The sequence below is a fragment of the Meles meles genome, chromosome 12, assembly GCF_922984935.1.
Source record: "Meles meles chromosome 12, mMelMel3.1 paternal haplotype, whole genome shotgun sequence".
Taxonomy (NCBI): domain Eukaryota; kingdom Metazoa; phylum Chordata; class Mammalia; order Carnivora; family Mustelidae; genus Meles; species Meles meles.
Window position 1 is genome coordinate 38,137,768 of NC_060077.1, and position 20,075 is coordinate 38,157,842.

General features: G+C 39.2%; 1 protein-coding gene across 14 annotated transcripts in view; it reads right to left on the reverse strand.

The window, feature by feature from the left end:
• Positions 1 to 20,075, reverse strand: part of PTPRM (protein tyrosine phosphatase receptor type M) — a 793,799-nt gene that overhangs the window by 277,824 nt on the left and 495,900 nt on the right. For all 14 annotated transcript variants that reach the window (XM_046025010.1, XM_046025008.1, XM_046025007.1 and 11 more), the window contains 3 exons: positions 15,699 to 15,808; positions 5,162 to 5,363; positions 2,096 to 2,198 (listed from right to left, as the gene is read on the reverse strand). In XM_046025010.1, coding sequence (XP_045880966.1) covers positions 2,096 to 2,198; positions 5,162 to 5,363; positions 15,699 to 15,808 — 415 coding nt within the window. The remainder of the gene's footprint in view (positions 1 to 2,095; positions 2,199 to 5,161; positions 5,364 to 15,698; positions 15,809 to 20,075) is intronic.

Below are 20,075 nucleotides of genomic sequence, written 5' to 3' on the forward strand. Positions count from 1 at the left end.
TTGTGAAGGAGGGTGTGCTAACAGAAACTGAAATGTTAGCAGAGTTAGAGACTGGCCTTCAAGAAGTGATGTGAAACGTGGTGAAGCCATGTATTTTGGACACTCTGACAAGCACTTGAAGGTATATTTTTATAATGTAAGAATAAAAAGCCTGAGGATATCTACAATTAACCAATTGATAAGACTCCAGTCTCCAAAAACAACTAGAAAGGTATAAAAGAAAACAAGAAAACAATGCCTTGTTTAAACGAAGGCACGTTTAGAAAATATGAATGGTAGTGTGGATGCAAGAGGCACTTTTAAAAAAGTAAGGAAAGGAGAATTGGGAAGGGGCTGATATAGATGACCCAAAGGAATATCATTTGAAAACTCAGACTTGGAAAGATCTATACAGAGATAGGGACGAAAATCTGACTGAAAGTGTTTGAAGGAAAGAGGTAATAAGAACAGAAGATGAAAAGGAGTTTATGTGAGTTGAGAAGGTTAGGATTTCAGATCCCTTCCATTTGGAGACCTTGAAAGTGAGTGGCCTGTACGCTTTCATTTTATCGTGATGCTTCTGTAGGAGAACAAGGACTCTTCTCCGAACAGCCCGCATTGCTGAGTCTAGGTGATTCTTAAACGGGTCACAAGAAAATGATGCTCCCGAGGCCATGGTCAGAGCATCAGTTTTCATCTAATAAGACTTCAACTTTCTGGAGTGAAAAAAGTCTGACCTGTGGCCACAGATACACTCGGATCTTGGCCAGCTGTCTAATGAGCATGTGTCTTGGGTCATTCGGATTAGGACAACCCCTCGGCACTGCACACAAGTCAGCACAAGGGGCCTAGGTAGTGTCAGCGGCTACGTTTTTTCTAGTAGTAATAATATCTTAAATTTGAAGTAGGGCTTTCACACATTTCACAGTGTTCTCACTGACTGAGCTTAGGGAGGGCAGTCCTCAATCCCTGACATGAAAATCCCTTCCTACTATGTCAAGTCAACAGAGGGAACTAGAAATTGTCTCCTAAAATTTTCTACATTTTTCAAATAAAAATGTCTGTGATCCCACCCCAATCGGACTTGCCTATCAACGAATGTTGTTCTGTTTTTATTGCTAACTCTGTGAAATGAAACTTGTACCTATCTTATCATGTAGAAAGAAGTCCAACTGATTGCCTATGATACTGTAGTGAAAACATGATCAAATAGAGCCACGTTTCAAAAGGTTAATGGAGTAAAATTCTACACCAGGAGTATGGAAACAAATCCTACAGAGGCTTAAATGGGAATGTAAACGTTTCCTCAGGGTACGCTATTCAAAATAATAGGTTATTTTGAAAGGAATCTATTCTGATGGTACAGAATATCTAAATCCCTCTGAAACAAGTAGAAATTTCATTTATGTAGATTAATGAGCTTATGACAAGTTCATACTCAAGAGTTATTCAGGCATTCCTTTGCTCCTTCCTAGGAAGAATAAATTTATTTTATTCATTCACTGTAAAAGTTACACTTTGTAATTTCTTAGCTATATAAATCACCACGGAATGAGAAATTGGGCCTACACGTTGGTAATAAACTTAAATATGTTCGAATAAAGACTTCACAATGCTCTTTCCAATCATCTGTTTCTTTTAAAAAAAAAAAAAAGTTATACCACATATTCAATGGAGAAATCGGCCAATTTCCCAGAAGTTAACTGACTTAAAATCCCAGGTAAACAAACAAACAAGGTGGAAAAAACCCAAAGGTCCATTGAAAGATGAGAGCTCAAGATAAAAATGTCATTGGCCCTTGGGTAACAAAATTGCAGCAAGCACTTACTTGTTAGACTCAAAGCCACCTCTCAAAAGACTAAGGCTTTTGTTCCTTATCTTCAAAGAACAACCCACTTGCATCAGAATCAAACTCTGTACACAATACTTGATCACCCCACATCAAAGCACATCCCCTTTCCTGAGTCATTTCTTTTAATTAGAGCTAATAAAGATACGGGTTTACATGCTGACTGATGTTTACAGCAAATCCCTAGAAAACACGGTCAAGAAATTCATCAGTGGGATGTTAGCATCTGTGTCTCTGGAGCCAGCCCACCCCTCCTCTGCTCAGTACCTGACAGGCGCGCCTCGGCTCTGTGCTGGTTTCAGCATGACTGTCACCGTGTTGTCCGTTTGATTCAAAGGGGTCTCGAGCTCATAAGCCGGCATAGAGGGTGCTGGGGGGGAAAATGTGTGAAATGGAAGACTCGTTATTTCTGATCGATCTTTTCAGTTTTCCTCCTAGTTCTGTTTGGAAAGAACATTAAGAACACAGTGCACTTCAACTACAGCTATGAACCGACCACAGGCGGCCTCTGTGTATATATCTTATACAGAATATTAGGAACTGCTGCTAAAACCAGTATATGTCAACTTCTTTGATCCTGAGTTCAAGTTGGGAGAGAGTATGAGGGGGCTTGTGAGGTGGTACTAATAGTCTGTCTCTTGATTTGCATTCTTGCTGAATGGGTGTAGGTTAGCTTGAGAACATACATCAAGTTGGGCACTTACAATGTGTATACTTCTCGGTAGGTATGCTTTTCTTTAGAAATAGCTTTAAATGCATATTTAAGAAATAATCACTAGGATCATAAAACTGAATATTATAGCTCTCCCATCAAAGTCAAGATGGAAAACTCTGTGTATGCCCAGATCCATCTAGAGATCTGAAGAAGACTGTAGAAGTCAGAGAGGCTTGTTGAAATTAGTGACCATGGATGGGCTGTCAGGGAGAGCAGGAAGGTGGAAAAGATATGGGAATTGGAGTAAGGAAGGCTTGGTTTGACTTTCTGTTGTTTTGTTTTAATCAGTGTAAGAGATTAAGTTCACGAATTATCTCTGGATCTTACACTTTACCCTTCTTTCAAAATAGGAGGAATTATCCTCTAGGGTTATTATGGGAATTGAAAGAGATAATAAAGAGCATCAGGTAAATATAATTCTACCAATGTTCGTTCTTTTCCCCCACTTCAAGAGAATCCTATTTCCAAGTCTATTTTCCGGCATTCTTTGTTTTCTAGATTGTTTAGTCTTCTCATGTGAAGATAATGATAGAGTTCTTCAATAATTTTGTCATTGCCATGGACTAGATGGATCAAAGCTGTGATGTGGGAGGCACATGGTCTTTTTAAAGAACCACAGGTATAGGTGACTGATGAGAACACTAGTGATCATTTTTTTTTACAAATATAGTTTTTTAAATCTCTTACATATAAAAAGCTTTTATGTAAAAGGCATGGGTTATATCTCATTTCCATTTATTGGATTTTCCCAGCATTAAAAATGAACTCCAATTCTATTAAAAATTAACTCTGATTCATAACACAGAATTACATTTTGTATAGAGAACAGTTCTTTCTCTGAGGTCCATGAAAGTAGAAAATTGGGGCCCATAAACTGTAATTTTCTTTGAACTATAAAAATCAAATAGTTACTCTTGATGAGTCTGTGCAGGCTAACTAAAATGTCAACTGTCTTTGTTTTTGGATAGAATTAAAAGAACTTGGTAGGCTAACAGTGGTCAGAGTCATATTAACCAGAATTTTTGTATAACGAGAAATGGTAAAAATGAATTCTTTTTTCTAAAAGAACATCTTCTTTAAGATAATACTCTTTGAAATATGGTTTCCATAGGGGGAAAACTACCAAAACAAAGAAGGCTTAGAGATACACATACTGGCACACATTTCCTCTTCAGTCTCCATCATAAGTTAAAGCACCAGATTCTATCATCTTAATTACATCTAGGTTGTCAGTGCACTTGATCAAGATCAGAGAGGGCGTGCATAGAAAAGTACGACTAGAAGCCAGATTTTCTGATTCCAAGTCTAGTGGTCTCCAGAGATGTAGGACTAAATGGCATTTTCCTAACCTCACAAGGGCATCTTCCTCTTCTTCCAACTCTCCATATTGTTATTACCTAATGTTTGCTATGAAATATCAATTGTATGTTGAACTTCAAGTTGAGTTTGTGCTCATAAATAAAATCTTATATGATGAAAAATTTCCCCTCAAGTTATAGTTGCTTAAAAACAAAATTCCAAACCTCCCTCCCTCAAAACCTAATTGAGTGCTTATAGTACTTTTTAAAAAAAAATTTTATTCATTTATTTGAGAGAGAGAGCACATAAGCAGAGAGAAGAGCAGAGGGAGAGGGAGAAGTGGACTCCCCACTGAGCAGGGAACTCCTGCCCCGACAAGGGGCTCAATCCCAGGACCCCAGGGTCATGAGCTGAGCTGAAAGCAGAGCCCACTGAGCCACCTACACACCCCTATAGTACTCTTGTTGTAAGCCTGCCTCTGATTCTAAGCAAAAACTTTCCAAAAACTAGAAATGAGGGACAATAGATAAAATAAAGCTAAATATTACTTATCTAGAGTTATTTCCCTCACCAGCCTCCTGCTCATCTTTCCCTAACCAAAATAGGAAAGGTCAGAACTCAAATACTTCACCACTCATACCCAAAGGGGGAAAATGGAAAAAGGAAATGTCCATAGAATTGTGTTCATTGCTATTATATATCCCACAGCAGATGGCACCTCCATTTCCTCTAGTCTGAAGCACAAAGACATTTTCTGCACAGTTGCACATGCCCAGAACTACTTCTCAAATTATGTCTTTGGTTGGATGGCATAACTGAGTCTCTACCAGCAAAAAGCTGGAGGCTGTAAGTGTCTGGGACCACCCCTCCGTCATCGCAGAGGACGTGCAACAATGAACGGTAAAGGTCCCGGCGAAGGCTAATCCTTCTGGAAGCAGACTGCATATAATGCTGTCTTTCCGCTGAGCACTCAATCATTCATGGCTCACCGCAGAGATCTTTCCAATGGTGCTGCTCTAGTAACTTGTACCGTGAAGGGGGTAGGAGCACGCCCACCAGAACCCTCACTCATGCTCAGGTCCTCCAATGCAAAACGACACAATGTGGCTACTTGCCAATGCAGCAGGATCTTAAGCTTCCAAATTATAAGTATTTGCAGTATCTTATTCCATTCCATGAGTCTGATTTGTACATATGCCCAAGTGCTCATCTGAATACAATGGGCCAGTCGGGGTGAGCTTTGTATCCTTGACAGTGGGGAGGAAAAATTACAAAAACGCTATCTCTGATGAAAGACATAACTCACAAAGGTATAATACCTGATATTTTGGTGGTGAACTGATTTGTGGCTGGAGGTCCAAACCCCTTAGCTGTGCTGGCTCGGATGGTGAAGGAGTACGTGGTCCCCGGATACAGTCCAAAGAACAGAAAATGGGTTTCATTCCCCAGTTTTGAAACTCTTCCACTTTGATTGGATAAGTCTATTTCGGGGTCAAAGGAACTGACTGCTTTGTAGGTGATCTGCAGGAGAATAAGAAAGCGAAAACATGTCTGGAGCAGGTGCACCGGGATCACATCTTTATCCAATAAACCCCTGTGATGTATGCACTCTCAGATGCTTCATGATAAGCTCCTCTGCTCACTTAGACACTTCAAATCCTGGATCCAGTGAAGGGGCTCAGGAACTCAGCCAAAACTGCTCTGAGTTAATACTTTTATAGACAGAGGAACTGAAAGCCAGTAGATTAGAACATAAAGGATGAGTTCAAGTTTAAGCTAATACCTCGAAGTTGTTTGCTTTGAAAATGTCACTTTGGAAAAACTACATTACAGTTGGCTTAAAACAACATCACAAAATGTACAACTAGTTTAAACAGATAAGAACCGTACAAGGGTAAGGCCTCATCTCTCCTCCAGGGGCCAGTTTCATTCTGTACTGAATAGGAGTATTGTCTACTGGGAACAAGGGTGCTTTTAAATGTTTTCATCAGGGTGGGCAAAGATATCTGCTCTCACAATAAATCCCAGACACACGTCAGGAGCTCCTGATGGTATGACCGTGGTGCTCATGAACGGTCGTATTTACTTCTTCTTCAGAGCCACGCTGTCCGACAGGACTTCTGTCATGATAGAAATGTTCTACTCCGCACTCTCATGGTAGCCACCAGCCACAAGTGGTGACAGAGCCCTTGCAATGTGGCTCATGAGACTGAGGCCCTTAGCATTTTTTAAAATTTTCATTTACTAAAATTTATATGTAAATCACCGTGCAGGACTAGGAGCTGCCATTTCTGGGAATGTCGCTCTAGAAGGCTCTCCTATCTTTGCCACTCAACAGGTGTTCAAAGCACATTGGATGCGTCTGGAATGTGTGAAAATAAACATATCATAGGTGTCTTTAAATCTGCCCTTTCAAATGATTTTTTAAAGAATTTTACTGTAAGTAGTTCATCAACTATTCACGAGCGTGCATTTTAGTGGTGATTACAAACTTCTACTGGTTGTAATGACATAATTTTTAAATGTGCCATATCAAAAGTTTTAAATTGCAAAACCGAGCACTTTTCTTGCTTTTAAATAGGTAAACTTCCTTATAATTTATGTGCATGAACACTAACACTGTTATTATACAGAGTGATAATTGACATTCTTTCTTCTTATATTTATACCATGTCATTATAATTAGGGGGACCTCTCTGCGAGATTATTTAGATTGAATCATCTAAACTTTGGCAAGAAAATGTTTGCTGTATATATTAATCACCACAGTGCACACCATTCTGAGAGTTAGGCGGCATATCTACTGTTAACCCTCTAGCCGATTTCCCTCACAAGGTTACTCTGAGTCCAGAGACAAGACAGCATCTCCCACCTGCTGCTCTGGGAGGGACTTCAGCATCGGTACCACCGTGTGCTTCGCTGTCTACTTAGTCCTCATTCTGATGCTTCTAGAGAAAAGGGTGGTTCAGAGAGGGTAGGTCTAAGCTGTGATGGCATTTTTGCTCCCCAAAATTTATTTATTCATTTATTCATTCACCCATTCTAAACACATGCATTGCCTGCCTCCGGGGACCCAAGCTTGGTGCTCTGAGCTGCAATCTCACATGGTGGGGAGACATGAGACCTGTCCTGGAAGAGGTAACAGGCTGATGGCGAAGTAGAGACACAATTCAACACCTATGATACGGTCTTCGTGAATGAGGATGAGCACAGCCCACCAGGGTTAGGTACAGCTCCTTGTTCATCTCACTGCCTTACTAAAAACTTTAATGGGACACATTTGTATAGGAGACAAAATCCGAACTCCCTACCTTGGGGTTTAAGACCTGCAACGTATCTCGGAATACTTGACACAAGGCCATTACATCACCTTCTGCCCTGGTCAGAGGGTGTCGGGGGGTAAGGATTTTCTTACCACAAACACTGGGCTTTTCTGACACTCCTTGGCTCATAATCATTCACCTGCCTAGAAGGTGATAGCGCCATTATGACCCGCTTTCTCTCCCTGCTCAGATTCACTCATTCCATTGGAATATTGATGGGGTGAACACTGACACCACGAGCACTGTGGTCAGTGGGTGGACACAGGCCCTGCCTGCAGGTAGCTCGGCATCTGGACTATAGTGGGTGGAGCTGGGAGAGATGCAGGAAGTAAATTTAAGAATTTCAAAATACTAAAATTCAGTAGATGAAATAAACACGGTGCTAAGACAAAGAATATTGTAGGCAGGGGCGCCTGGGTGGCTCAGTGGGTTAAGCCGCTGCCTTCGGCTCAGGTCATGATCTCAGGGTCCTGGGATCGAGTCCCGCATCGGGCTCTCTGCTCAGCAGCGAGCCTGCTTCCCTCTCTCTCTCTCTCTGCCTGCCTCTCTGTCTACTTGTGATCTCTCTCTCTGTCAAATATATATATATATAAAAAAAAAAGAAACCATCTTTCTAAAAGAAAAAAAAAAGAATATTGTAGGCAGAGAGGGCTACATGCTCAGCCACTGGGAATGATTGTGGAAGGGGCCACTGAGGAGCTGATAGTTAATCTGAGGAGACTGGGGGGCTCAGCTGGTTAAACGACTGCCTTCGGCTCACATCATGATCCTGGAGTCCTGGGATCGAGTCCTGCATCAGGCATCCTGCTTAGCGGGGAGTCTACTTCTCCCTCTCCTCCCTGCTCCTGCTCTCTCTATCTCTGTCTCATTCTCTCCAATAAATAAATAAAATCTTAAAAAAAATCAGAGGAGGGGCACCTGGGTGGCTCAGTGGGTTATAGCCTCTGCCTTCGGCTTGGGTCATGATCCCAGGGTCCTGGGATTGAGCCCCACGTCGGGTTCCATGCTCAGCGGGGAGCCTGCTTCCCCCTCTCTCTCTGCCTGCCTCTCTGCCTACTTGTCATCTGTCTGTCAAATAAATAAATTAAAAAAAAATCTGAGGGGACTTGAACTTTGTGGCCTGCCATGCCAAGAGTTTGGGAAAAAAACAGCAAGAACCAAGGCTGTGAAGCAGGAGTTTTCTGCACACAGTTAGTGGACAGAAAGAAGGCCTGTGTGACTGTGGCCCAGCAAGCGAGGGGAGTGTGGTCCTTCGATGAGGGTCTGAGGGAGTGGGCGCGGGCCATACCACACAGTGCTCTGTACCCTAAGATAAGAAGCATGGATGCATCCAAGGGGGAGCCTTGGAACATTTTAAAGCATGAAAACCAAATGATCTAATTTCCCTTATGAAAAGACTACATTAGCTGCCAGGGGGAGAAGTGGTTTGTTGGATGAAGGCAGTTAGGGGAGGCAGGGAGGCCACCAGGAACCACCACAGAGACCACGGGGGAACATTCAGCACCTCTGACAGTGCCATGGTTGGGAATAAGGTGAACATGGCAAAGAGAGCCGTAAATGGAAAGAACCGGCATATCTGAGAGTCAAAACGGACAGAAGTCAGAAGTCAGTGACTGACTGAATGGCGGGGGGGGGGGGGGGGGGGGGGGGGGGGTGGGGGGGGGGTGGGGGTGGGGTGGGGGGTGGGGGTGGGGTGGGGGGGGGTGGAGGAATGCAGGATAGGTTCCATATTCCTGGCTTAAGCAAAAGATAGCCCGGCTTATTGAAACGGGATGGAACGAAGGAGCAGAAAAGAACTGCTGGCTTGTGGACATAGTGTGCACAGTATCAGGCTGGGATTGGAGAGGTCTGGCCCAGAAAGAGAGATGTGGGGGTGATCGGCATTGCAATATTATGGTTTGGGAATGGGAGAGGTCGCTGGGGAAAGGATTTGAGAGAGAACACTGACATTTAATATAATCAGTGGTGGAGGAGGAGAAACCAAAAAATGAACCAGAAAAGCCAACAGAGAGAGCTGTCATGGAAATCAAAAGAAAGAAAAGGAAAAAAGTGCCTGAAGAAGAAAATGCTTTCAAAGATGCTGGGAGTTTAGGCAAGACTGGAACAAAGTGTGTCCGCCCGCCATGTCTGAAGCCAGAGCTCCCATTTCCTTCTCTGCAAAGCTTCCAGGACAAGGCCTAACCATCACTGGCTCAGCTGAATGCCTGCTGGTGTGGCTGTGTTTGTGCAGTTCACCTGGCGAGACACCATGGTGTGCTGTGAACGCTCTCGCGTGGTCTGAAATCACGGCTTAAATATGCCAAACGAAGTGGAACTACTCACCCAAGTGCATCTTCCTTCTGAGGAGGGACTGATGTCTTACTCTCCTTTCTGACCCCACAGCGATCCGTACATACTTGGCATTCAGTACATATTTTCCTCAAAAGGCTCCCGGGGAGAAGCGGTGTGCGCATGCGCTCACATGTGCTCTCGCTAGGGCAAGTTAGGCTGTCGCGGCATCCGCTCTGACCACAGAGCAGAAAGCAAATGCTAGAGCAAGGGATCTGTTGCTCCATGGGGGCAGATAGCTTGGTATTCACCTATTACCATGGTCATGCAGGATAAGCTGGACGGGGACTCCGTCATGGGTCTTTTGCTCACAGCCCTTTGAGAATTTTACTAAGATTAATAGATCCTCTCTCCTGACACCTAAAAATGCACATACACACTAAGGCATGCACTCATAACAATTATGGACTCTCTCCCTATTTTTAATAGATTTCGTTTATTTATTTGAGGGAGTGTGTGTGTGAGAGTGAGTGGTGGGGGAAGGGGTAGAAGGAGATGGAGAGAGAGAATCTCAAGCAGACTCCATGCTGAGCACAAAGCCCCATGTGGGGCTCGATCTCACAACCCTGAGATCATGATCTGAGTCAAACCAAGAGTGGGACGCACAGCTGACTGAGCCACCCACTTGCCCCTCTTCTCCCTCTCTTTGAACAAATCCCTAACAACCAAGTATGTTGTATATATACAGACACAAAATGTGAGAAAGTTCATCGATCCCTCTCAAAGCCATCCAGAGCCCACAGATCCCTTTCAAAGCCATTCCAGAATACCAAGAATAAAAAACCCAGCTCCTCAGGAATAGGAGCAATCCACTCTAGAATCCACTGTCTGTGGGAGAGTGGAAGCTCCATCTACATATTATCTGAGCAGTTGTTCTAAAGGACACAGAGAAACACCTCTATGCTCAGACCCAAATGTACCATGTCCTTTTGGCATTTATTTTTTCATTTGTTCATTAAGAGCCTATGAAGTGCCAGACTATAGTAAAGCAGCAGGAAACTCCCAGAAGGAAAGTTTGGGACTGCTTCCACGCTTGCACTGGATTCTGCTTCCACGCTTGCATTGGATTGCCGGCTGAGGGCCAAGGCAATTTTGATGCCGTCTGTGTGAAGAACACTGACGGGGTGCCTGGGTGGCTCAGTCCTTAAGTGTCTGCCTTCAGCTCAGGTCATGATCCCAGGGTCCTGGGATCTAGTCCCGCATCGGGCTTCCTGCTCAATGCGGAGTCTGCTTCTCCCTCTCCCTCTTCCCCTTCTCTCCCCCTCACTTGTGCTCTCTTTCTCTCTCTTCCAAATAAATAAATAAATAAAATCTTAAAAAAAAACAAAACAAAACCAAAAATGCTGATGTTCCACATTGGGCATATGCAGTTTTATGGGATGCCCCAAGTCAAAAGCAAACTGACATGCAAACAACATAGGTGGGGATTACATTTAGGTGAGATGGGGTCAACTGTTGCTTCTATTGGATGATTTCCGATTCATACATAGATGCCTGAAATTTTCTCAAATTACCTTCACTTCCTCTACTTATAGTTTCAAGTTCTGAACCAAAAGATTCATAAAGAACCAAAATAGAATAACATGCAATTTTTGGCCAGAAAGGGATTAAAAATCTTCTAGGGAGTGTGAATTGATTGGAATTTCAGCTAGTGCTAAATACAGTCCTTTAACGGAGAGCCAAGGAATCAGAGGAACAAAGAATGAAATCTGATTCCGGGGAGGAAGAACCTAGGATACTTCAGAGAAAAGTACAATATTTAGATAAAAACCTGAAAGAGAGGCAGAAGTCCCACAGGAAGAGACAGGAGGGAGAGCATCGGGAGGAAAGAAGGAAATAAGCCAAAGCAGGTGGTGTGACAGTTCAGGAGGTTTTCAGAGAAAAGAATATTCCATACATGTAGCTCATTAAGTTCCAGGAGAAAAATATTGGGAGATGTAGTAATGAATGAGTTGGAATTAGATCATAGCAGGCCTTGAACACTGAAATGAAACTTCTTGACATGGCCCTTAAATTCTACTCCTTTCTACACTCTTCCCTATCTCAGTCAGTAGTGCTTAGTTGAGCCCAGTTATCCAGGCCCAGGACCTTCAGGAGTCTTTAACTACTGAATGCCTCCATCAGTTGACAAATCCAGTATATTCTACTTTGCTATGTGCCCACAACACTGCATTTTATGCTCCTCACACAGTAAAGTGGTTTGCTTTTGGCACTTACTTCATTCTCTCATTAGTTGTCAGTACTGTTACTTCTAGTAGAGAAGGGACAGTACCTTTATACTTCTGTCTTCTCCCCATACCTTTTACAATCTCTCCCTCCATATATATATATATATATATATATATATATATATATATATATTTAATATATGATATATATGATTTAAATATTATACATATCCATTTATATATTTATATATATAATATAGTAAATATAATATATTATATTATATATTATATATTATATTTATTTAAAAATATTTATGTATATTATATATGTATATAGGAAAAAATATATATGTATATATATATTTTCCCTTTTTGTTCCCAAAGCTTGTTGATGAGAACATGGCCAGGAGTCTGGAGTTTACTTACTAGGCAATCAAGAGCCATATAGAGTTAGTGAGGTACAATGAAAATACTTGGAGATAGATATCTATATCTATATCTATATCTATATCTATATCTATATCTATACTGCTTTGTGTTGGAGAGTATTACTGGCTGATAAACTTCTAGAAATAGGCTTGATATGCAATGTTTAAATTTTGATAGGTTCCCCCAATTTGCCTATGTAAGAGATGCAAAATGTATGTTTCCATCAACAGACTATGCACACGTGCATTTGCCCACATCACTGTTTAGCATATATTATACAAACATAAACTTTTTGTAGCACTTGCTTTATTTCCTTCCTGAATCACTAGTAAGGTAGGATAGGTATCTTTTCACTTAAATGCTACTTGGATTTTTTTTCCTATGAGTTGCCTCCTCTTATTCTTTGTTCAGTTTTTCTAATGGAATGCTTTGTCCATTTCTTAGCAATCTGTATCAAGTCAGTTTAATGTGCCCAATAGCCCATCCACTGTTATAAATTTTGAAAATAATTTCCTCAAGTCTTCTGTCTGTATTTAGACTTTCCTAGTGCTATCTTTTGTTGTTCAGAAGTTTAAATTCTTATTTAAGTGAATCTGTCAATCTTTTAAAATATAACTTTCAGATCTTATGTCAAGCTTAGTAAGATACATTACAGAAATATCTTCCTTATTTTTCTTACAGTGTTCTGGTAGTTTGATTTTTGTGTTTAGAATGTGAATCCATTTGTTTTTTTTGATTGTTTTTTTTAATGATGTGAGGTAGTTTCTTATATGGCATATTATTCTTATAAAATAAAAATTGCTAGCATTTATTAAATTTTATCGATCTCTATTCATAAATAGAGATTGCTTGCCCTATAACTTCTACCTTGTAAAATTTTGGAAGGTCATATACCCAGTTGTTAACTCTGAAAAGTGAACTTGAGAAGCAATGATATTATGTTGGATACTTTTGTACTTAAAATATCCTTTCAGAGAGCAATATTACATTTCTAATTTAAAAAAATTAAAATTTTGATCACTGTTGAGGAAAGCTGTATTTATCTGTCTAGGTTTTAGGCAGATGACTCTGATAAAAATAAAGGGCTAATCAAAAAATGAAACAAGATGGGACCAGGGAGGGAGACAACCATGAGACTCTTAATCTTACAAAACAAACTGAGGGTTGCTGGGGGGTCGGGGAGAGGGTATGTGCTATGGTGAGTGCTATGAATTGTGTAAGACTGATGCTTCACAGATGTGTACCCCCTGAAGCAGATAATACATTATATGGTAATAATTTTTTTTTAAAAGGACTGATCAAGAGGTAAGGGACCAAAAGGGCTAGATTCTGAACAAAGGTGCAGAAAACAGGAAAGGCCAGTTCAAGAAGGTTGAAAATGGTTGTCAGGGGAATGAAAAGGAGAGGCAAAGACTAGGATCGGAAGAATGCTTTAATGCTGCCAACTGCCATGACTCCTGGCAGAAAATGATGATGTTAGCATTTCCCAATCATTGTTGGTGTGGTACGTTTGCCTAATAGATAAAGAGAACCTGAAAATAATCTGAACCCATAGCATATTCATGTACAACATCTACAGCATTTGGCCTGTTTTCTCTTCTCTCTTGCAAAAATAAGCCAACTGTGTTTCCTATTTTAATGAAACACCTGTATCATTTGTTACTAAGTTTTTCTCCAACTATGATAATTTACCTCACTTTCCAGTTTTTACCTATAGTCAAATGTGCTTCTATGACAGAATACACTGTCCCTAAGGTTCCTGCCTTTTTTGAGGGGACAACTGTTCTCTATTTCCTTAGCATGATGTCAGTAGCCAGAGACAATGGTCCTCCGGAGGGGACCAAGTCTGGTTCAACATCAGTCTTTGGCTCCAGGAGGAAGCTGGGCCCATCACTGACTCTCGCTCAGGCCGGGCATGGCATACAGTGCGTCTGAGCTGAAGAAGCGCTCCTTCCTGAGACCCCATCTAAGACCTATTTCGTGAACAGAAAGGGGTTTAAGAGAGAGAAAGATTTGGTGGCGAGAAAACTTGTATTTCATCATTGAAGCCTAATGCGCACATTTGACATTTTCCCTTTGGTACCTAGAAAAATAAACCAACCTGATCCACTTACCTAGATCTGATTTTTAAAACCCTGATTTACGGCACATTCAGGTATCCCCAATTATAACAGCATTTAGGTCAGTGTTCAACTGGGAGACCCTGGCTGCTGAATTCAGAGAGATTAACAGACTCTTCTTTTCAATTATTATTCCTATTGTTTTTGTGCTAAAGTTACTTATTACACAAAGATGTATGTTCAGCGGCGTCAAGAAGAATGAATCTGGCTATCGTTTTCTGTCTGTCTAGATATCTATATGTGGCTTTTAGGACAGACGAATTTATTTCTTGGCACTTGACACTGGTTCAAAGGTTGTTATCTTGTTTGGAATATATTCTGTTATTCTTAGGTAGGAATCTCCAAAACTGAGCCCAGAAAACGGTCTTGGGCCCAACAATATTAACTAAAAATCTGATCACTGAGAAAAAAATATGAACTTGTTTGATGATAACACTTAGTTCTTTCAAAGCTGAGCCACAGATTTTTATAACACTGAATTCGTTTACAATGAAGCCGCCCAAGGAACAGCATCAATAACTTAACATGAAAATCAACTTTTTCTTTTCTCTTATGTTGTTTAGCTTCCAATTAAAAACATTATTTTTTGCATCTCAATACCAATTTTCTAAAGGTGTAAGGAAACATAAATGTAAGGCTAGTTGGGTCAGGGAGGGGGTTTACCAGTGACTACTGTCTGACAGCTAATCTGCTCAGTCTTTTGTCAGCAGTTCTGAAAGGTATTCAAGCAGAGTTTCCATAAGAGGAATTGCCGCGATTTTTAGAAACCTAACAACATATAATTTTGTTAAATTTGCATTCAAATAAATGCTTGCTTAAAAAAAATGCACCTGCTTGTTTCTATGACAATAGGCACAGTGAAATGATGCTCATACAGATGTGATGATGACTGTCACTCCCTGTTACTGCTGTTATTTTTTTCGTTGAACAATTCATCAAATTCTTTTCTGCTCTCTATCATTCAATCATTTGATATGCCTCAGTAGACAAAACTATGTCAAGGAAGTCTAAAGGATGTTTTGCTAATACTAAGAAACCAAAAGACATTATTCTATTGTTACCCCTGAGACAATGTCTATTGACTTTGCTAATTGGATAATCAGTGTTCTTCTATAATTCAGGAGTAAAATATTTTATAGCTAGCAAGAATAAGACTATGTGGTTGCCTCCTAATCAATGTACACTTCAAAATACTTACTGTTTTTAATACGGCTGATTTTTTTTAATACCATGTTGTGTCTTTACATATAATAACATATAGTCAAGAAACATCCAAATCATTATAAGCATACTTCCTGAAATGACACATAATTGAAAAACCTGGGGTTTTTTTTGTTTGTTTGTTTCTATGCAGGAAACATTGTAACTATCAAAGGCATTAACCTTCTTAAAAGACATGATGCCATTATGCATTTTTAAATACTAGACAGTTTAGCTATCATAGAAATTATAATGAAAAATTAAATTACTAATGAATGTATATACTACCTCGTATAAAGTGATGACACCATATGTTTGAATTGGTTCTCGCCATTGAAGAAATATCTTCTCTTCAAAAGTACTTCCTTGGATGGATTCAGTAGGAACAGCTCCTGGCACTAGAAGGGGGTGAAAAATCAATAAATGTTTGAAAGACTCCCCCAAATTAGATTTTCCTAGACATATTAGGTTTTTCACTCTCAATTAAGATATAAGATTTAATAGTCCATAGATACACTTAGTTTTCTTTTAAAACCATTTTGGCCACACTGTCGTTATAAAGAAAATAGTCTCATCACTCTTTTCTTTAAAGTCTGAATCAACTTGACGAAGCTCAGTAATCACCTTTTAAATGAATTTTTACATTCTTCAGAAATAAAGATACAGAGCAAGAAGAATTCCCACACGTTGCTTATGAGAGCAGAAATGGGTACAGCTGCTTTGGAAAATAATTTGATAGTACGGAGTCAAGTTAAAGAGGCGTGTATCATGTGACCCAATAATCCTACCTCCAGGTATATTTCCTAGTAATATTCTTGCATGTATGTACCAAGAGACATATAGTAAGATGTCAATATAGCTTTTTTCTTTTTTTAAGATTTTATTTATTTGACAGACTGGGATCATAAGTAGGCAGAGAGGCTGGCAGAGAGAGAGATGGGGAAACAGGTTCTCTGCTGAGCAGAGAGTCTGATGTGGGGCTCCATCCCAGGACTCTGAGATCATGGCCGGAGCTGAAAGCAGAGGCTTAATTCACTAAGACACGCAGGTGCACCAACATAGAATTTTTTAATAAAAATAATAATTTGGGGACAAATGGAATGGTTTAGTAAGTTGTTATAGTCACACAATATAACACAAAAAAGACTGAGTATAGTGACAGCTATATACATTATCATGGATGAATTTTATATGTATAATTTTATATTTTTATATATTTTACAGTTATAATATCAAGTGACAAAATTATGTGAAAGAAAAATGTATATGAACTATTGTAATGACATTTAATATATCTGTTAAAAATGCACACAAAATCAATATTCTAAAAAGATGTGATATAGATGAAATAATATGTAATAATAAATATTTAAAAATATTTTATTCATTAACGATACAAAAGAATTTGGGAATTTTTATGCCAGTTTTTAAAACCTGAAATATGCAACACCTTTTGACTAGTTTTTCAGATAAATATAACTGACATAAGGAAAGGTGGAAATTTGCCTGCCAATTTTCTATAAAGTAACACTTAATGTTATTTTTAAAAATATTGTTTATCTCATTTTCATTTAAATTCAGTTTTTACATTGCATAATATCATACAAAATTTAGTGTATTAGTGTGTCTATTCTATTTAAAAACTAGTATATCTGTTGTACTTATACATGTATTTGAAGGTACATGGTCAAATTTTTTGGTGACTCTGGTTAATCATAAAGTGGTGAGAGAGGACTCACACTTCTCAAAACTTACTGCGAAACTACCTATCAAGATTGTGTGGTATTGACATAAAGATAAACATACAAATTAGTGGAGCAGAATTCAGAGTACAACCTACATTTGCAGTCAATTGATTTTCATTAAGGGCCCAGGAAAATTTAAAGGGAAGATAATACAAATGGTGCTGGGACAACTGGATATTCATATGTGAAAAAATGAAGCTGGATTCTTACCTTACACCATATAAAAAGGTTATATCAAAATTGATTAAGAGCTCAATATAAGAGCTAAAACTACAAAATTCTTAGTATAAAACATAGATGTGAATATTCATGACCTGGGATTAGGCAATAGTTTCTTGGACATGACACCAAGAGCAAAAGCAACAAAAAATATACAGATAAACTGTACATCATCAAAATGAAAAGGTTTGTGCTTCAAAGGGCACTATCAAGAAAGTGAAAAGTTTAACAAATCATGTATCTCACAAGAGGCTTATATCTTAAATACATAAATTACTAAAAACCAATAAGAAAACAAATAATCCAATTAAAAACGGGCAAAGGGTCTGTATAAACAGTTCTCCAAAAAAGATATATCAATGGCCTATAAGCACATGGAAAGATGCTCAACGTCACCACCTAGCAGGAAAATGCCAATCAAAACCACAAGATAGCCCTCTGCACCACTGAAATGGCCATAGTCCAAAGGTAGATAATAAGTATTGGTGAGATGTGGAGAAACTGAAACCCTCATACACTGATGAGGGAATATAAAAATCCTACATTTTCAAAGGAGGATTTCAAAGGATCTCCTTTGAAAATGGTCTAGCAGCTCTCCAAATAGATGCACATTGTGAATTTCACTCCTAGGTACATACCTAAGAGAACTGAAAACACACACTACTCAAAAAATTCTACACAAATATTAATATAAAATTATACATGAATATTAATATACTAATATTAATAGCATTTTCATAATAGCCCCAAAGTATAAACAACCCAAACGTTCATCAACTCATGAATGGGTAAATACATCTCAATAAAGTTAGAAAAGGGGGTTGGAGAAGTTTTAGATTATGGGAGGATATGAATAGTCCTTTAAGGGTGGGTAAGATCTCCACAGATTGGAAAGAGTGCCTAGAATTGCAAAAGGACACTCACAGGTAATCCACATTTTTTTAGTTGAGGGGGTACAGAGGTAGATGTAGGATTTTATAGTTATTTTAAATAGAGCTCAGTATAGCTTGGCAGAAAAAAAAAATACTGATTCTGTATTGCAGGCCTGGGTTCTCATTTAAGATTTCTCAGTAATTAATGTAGTCTGGGCAATTCACTGAACCTCTTGGGTCTCAGGTGCCTCATGCTTAAAATGAAGAAGTTGGACTAAGTTCATCTTTACTATCCAAACTCTAAATAACATACAAATATTCTCTCTTGTGATACCTTTAACATTAGTAAAAAGATAATTTTTCCCACACACTTTTTCATGCCTTTTATAATAGTAGACACATAAAGTGACCTCATCATTCTTTTCTCTTCAAACTCGGTATTGACAATTATTCTATTTTTGTCTTTCTTTTCTCTTCTCTTTTTGAAGTCTCTGTTGTTGTTGTTGTTAGGAAATATAATTTGAAATAAAAGTTTTTCTAATTAACTGGATGCCAGTGTGCAATGAAAATAATAGGTTTTTATTTGGAAATTATGTATGCCCCAACTTCCGGGAATAACAAGACAATTTAAACAAACAAAAAGATAAGTTATTCTGATCTCAAGTATCGACAGAACTTAACAGAACTCTTAGCTCATGTCCTTTCTTAATCTGAAACCCAAAAGGGGTAAAGGGGTCCATGCATGTGGGTTCATGAATAAGACATACCTGCTTATCTCTAGAAATGACTACATCTTCCCCTGTTGTTGATTAAAACGTTACTGTTGATTAAAACACGAATGAGATGATTACCAACAAACTTTATTGTTTTATCTAGGGATTAACAGAATACTTTTGAGTGTTTTAATACCTACTCAGTATGATATCTAGTGTTACAGAGGAATAGAAGGATTTTCTCTCTAGGTTATAGGTAAGAGACAAAAGATTGTATATAGCAGAGAGAGGGATCAAGGAAAGGTCATAAGGAATTGCTTTGAATCATTACAGCAAAAATAATGACCACTTATTAAAGCGCCCCTCCCACCCCTGTCAGCTACAAACAGCTCTCTATGTAAATTTCCTCTAACTCTAATACAGCTGAGAACTGTTACTATTCTCACTTCTCAGATGAGGAAATTGAAGCCCAGAGATTTAAAGATTCTTATCAGGTGCAAAGGAGGTCAGAAGGATGAGAGTGCTACAGGCTGTAAGAATTGGAGGCAGCTCTTTGAAGGACCTGAAGACTGAGGAGTCCTTTGAAGGGCAGCAGAGGAGATGGAAGTGAGAGGCAGCCAGATGGAGGGCAGGAGGCCCAGGAGAGCAGACCTTGAGGAAGAGCATGGAATGGAAGAAGCATGACCTATGGCACTGACGTCTGGGTGACATCTTTGCAGAATAAGCTGGACTGGAGGAAAAGCCACTAGTTCTAGAGAAGGAGCCAGGAATACAGAAAACCTTGAAAGTCAAGATTTAAATTAAGTCATTGAGAGCTCCGTGGAGAGAGTGACATGATGCAGATGTATTTTATTTTATTGTTAAATTTTGTTTAAATTCAAGTATAACTAATTGAGAGTGTTATATTAGTTTTAGGGGAAGAGGGCAATGATTCAACAATTCTATATACATTTCTCAGTGCTCATCAGGGTAAGTGTACTTTTTTTTTTTTTTTAAGATTTTTTATTTATTTATTTGACAGACAGAGATCACAAGTAGGCAGAGAGACAGGCAGAGAGAGAGGAAGGGAAGCATTCTCCCTGCCGAGCAGAAAACCCAATGCGGGGCTAGATCCCA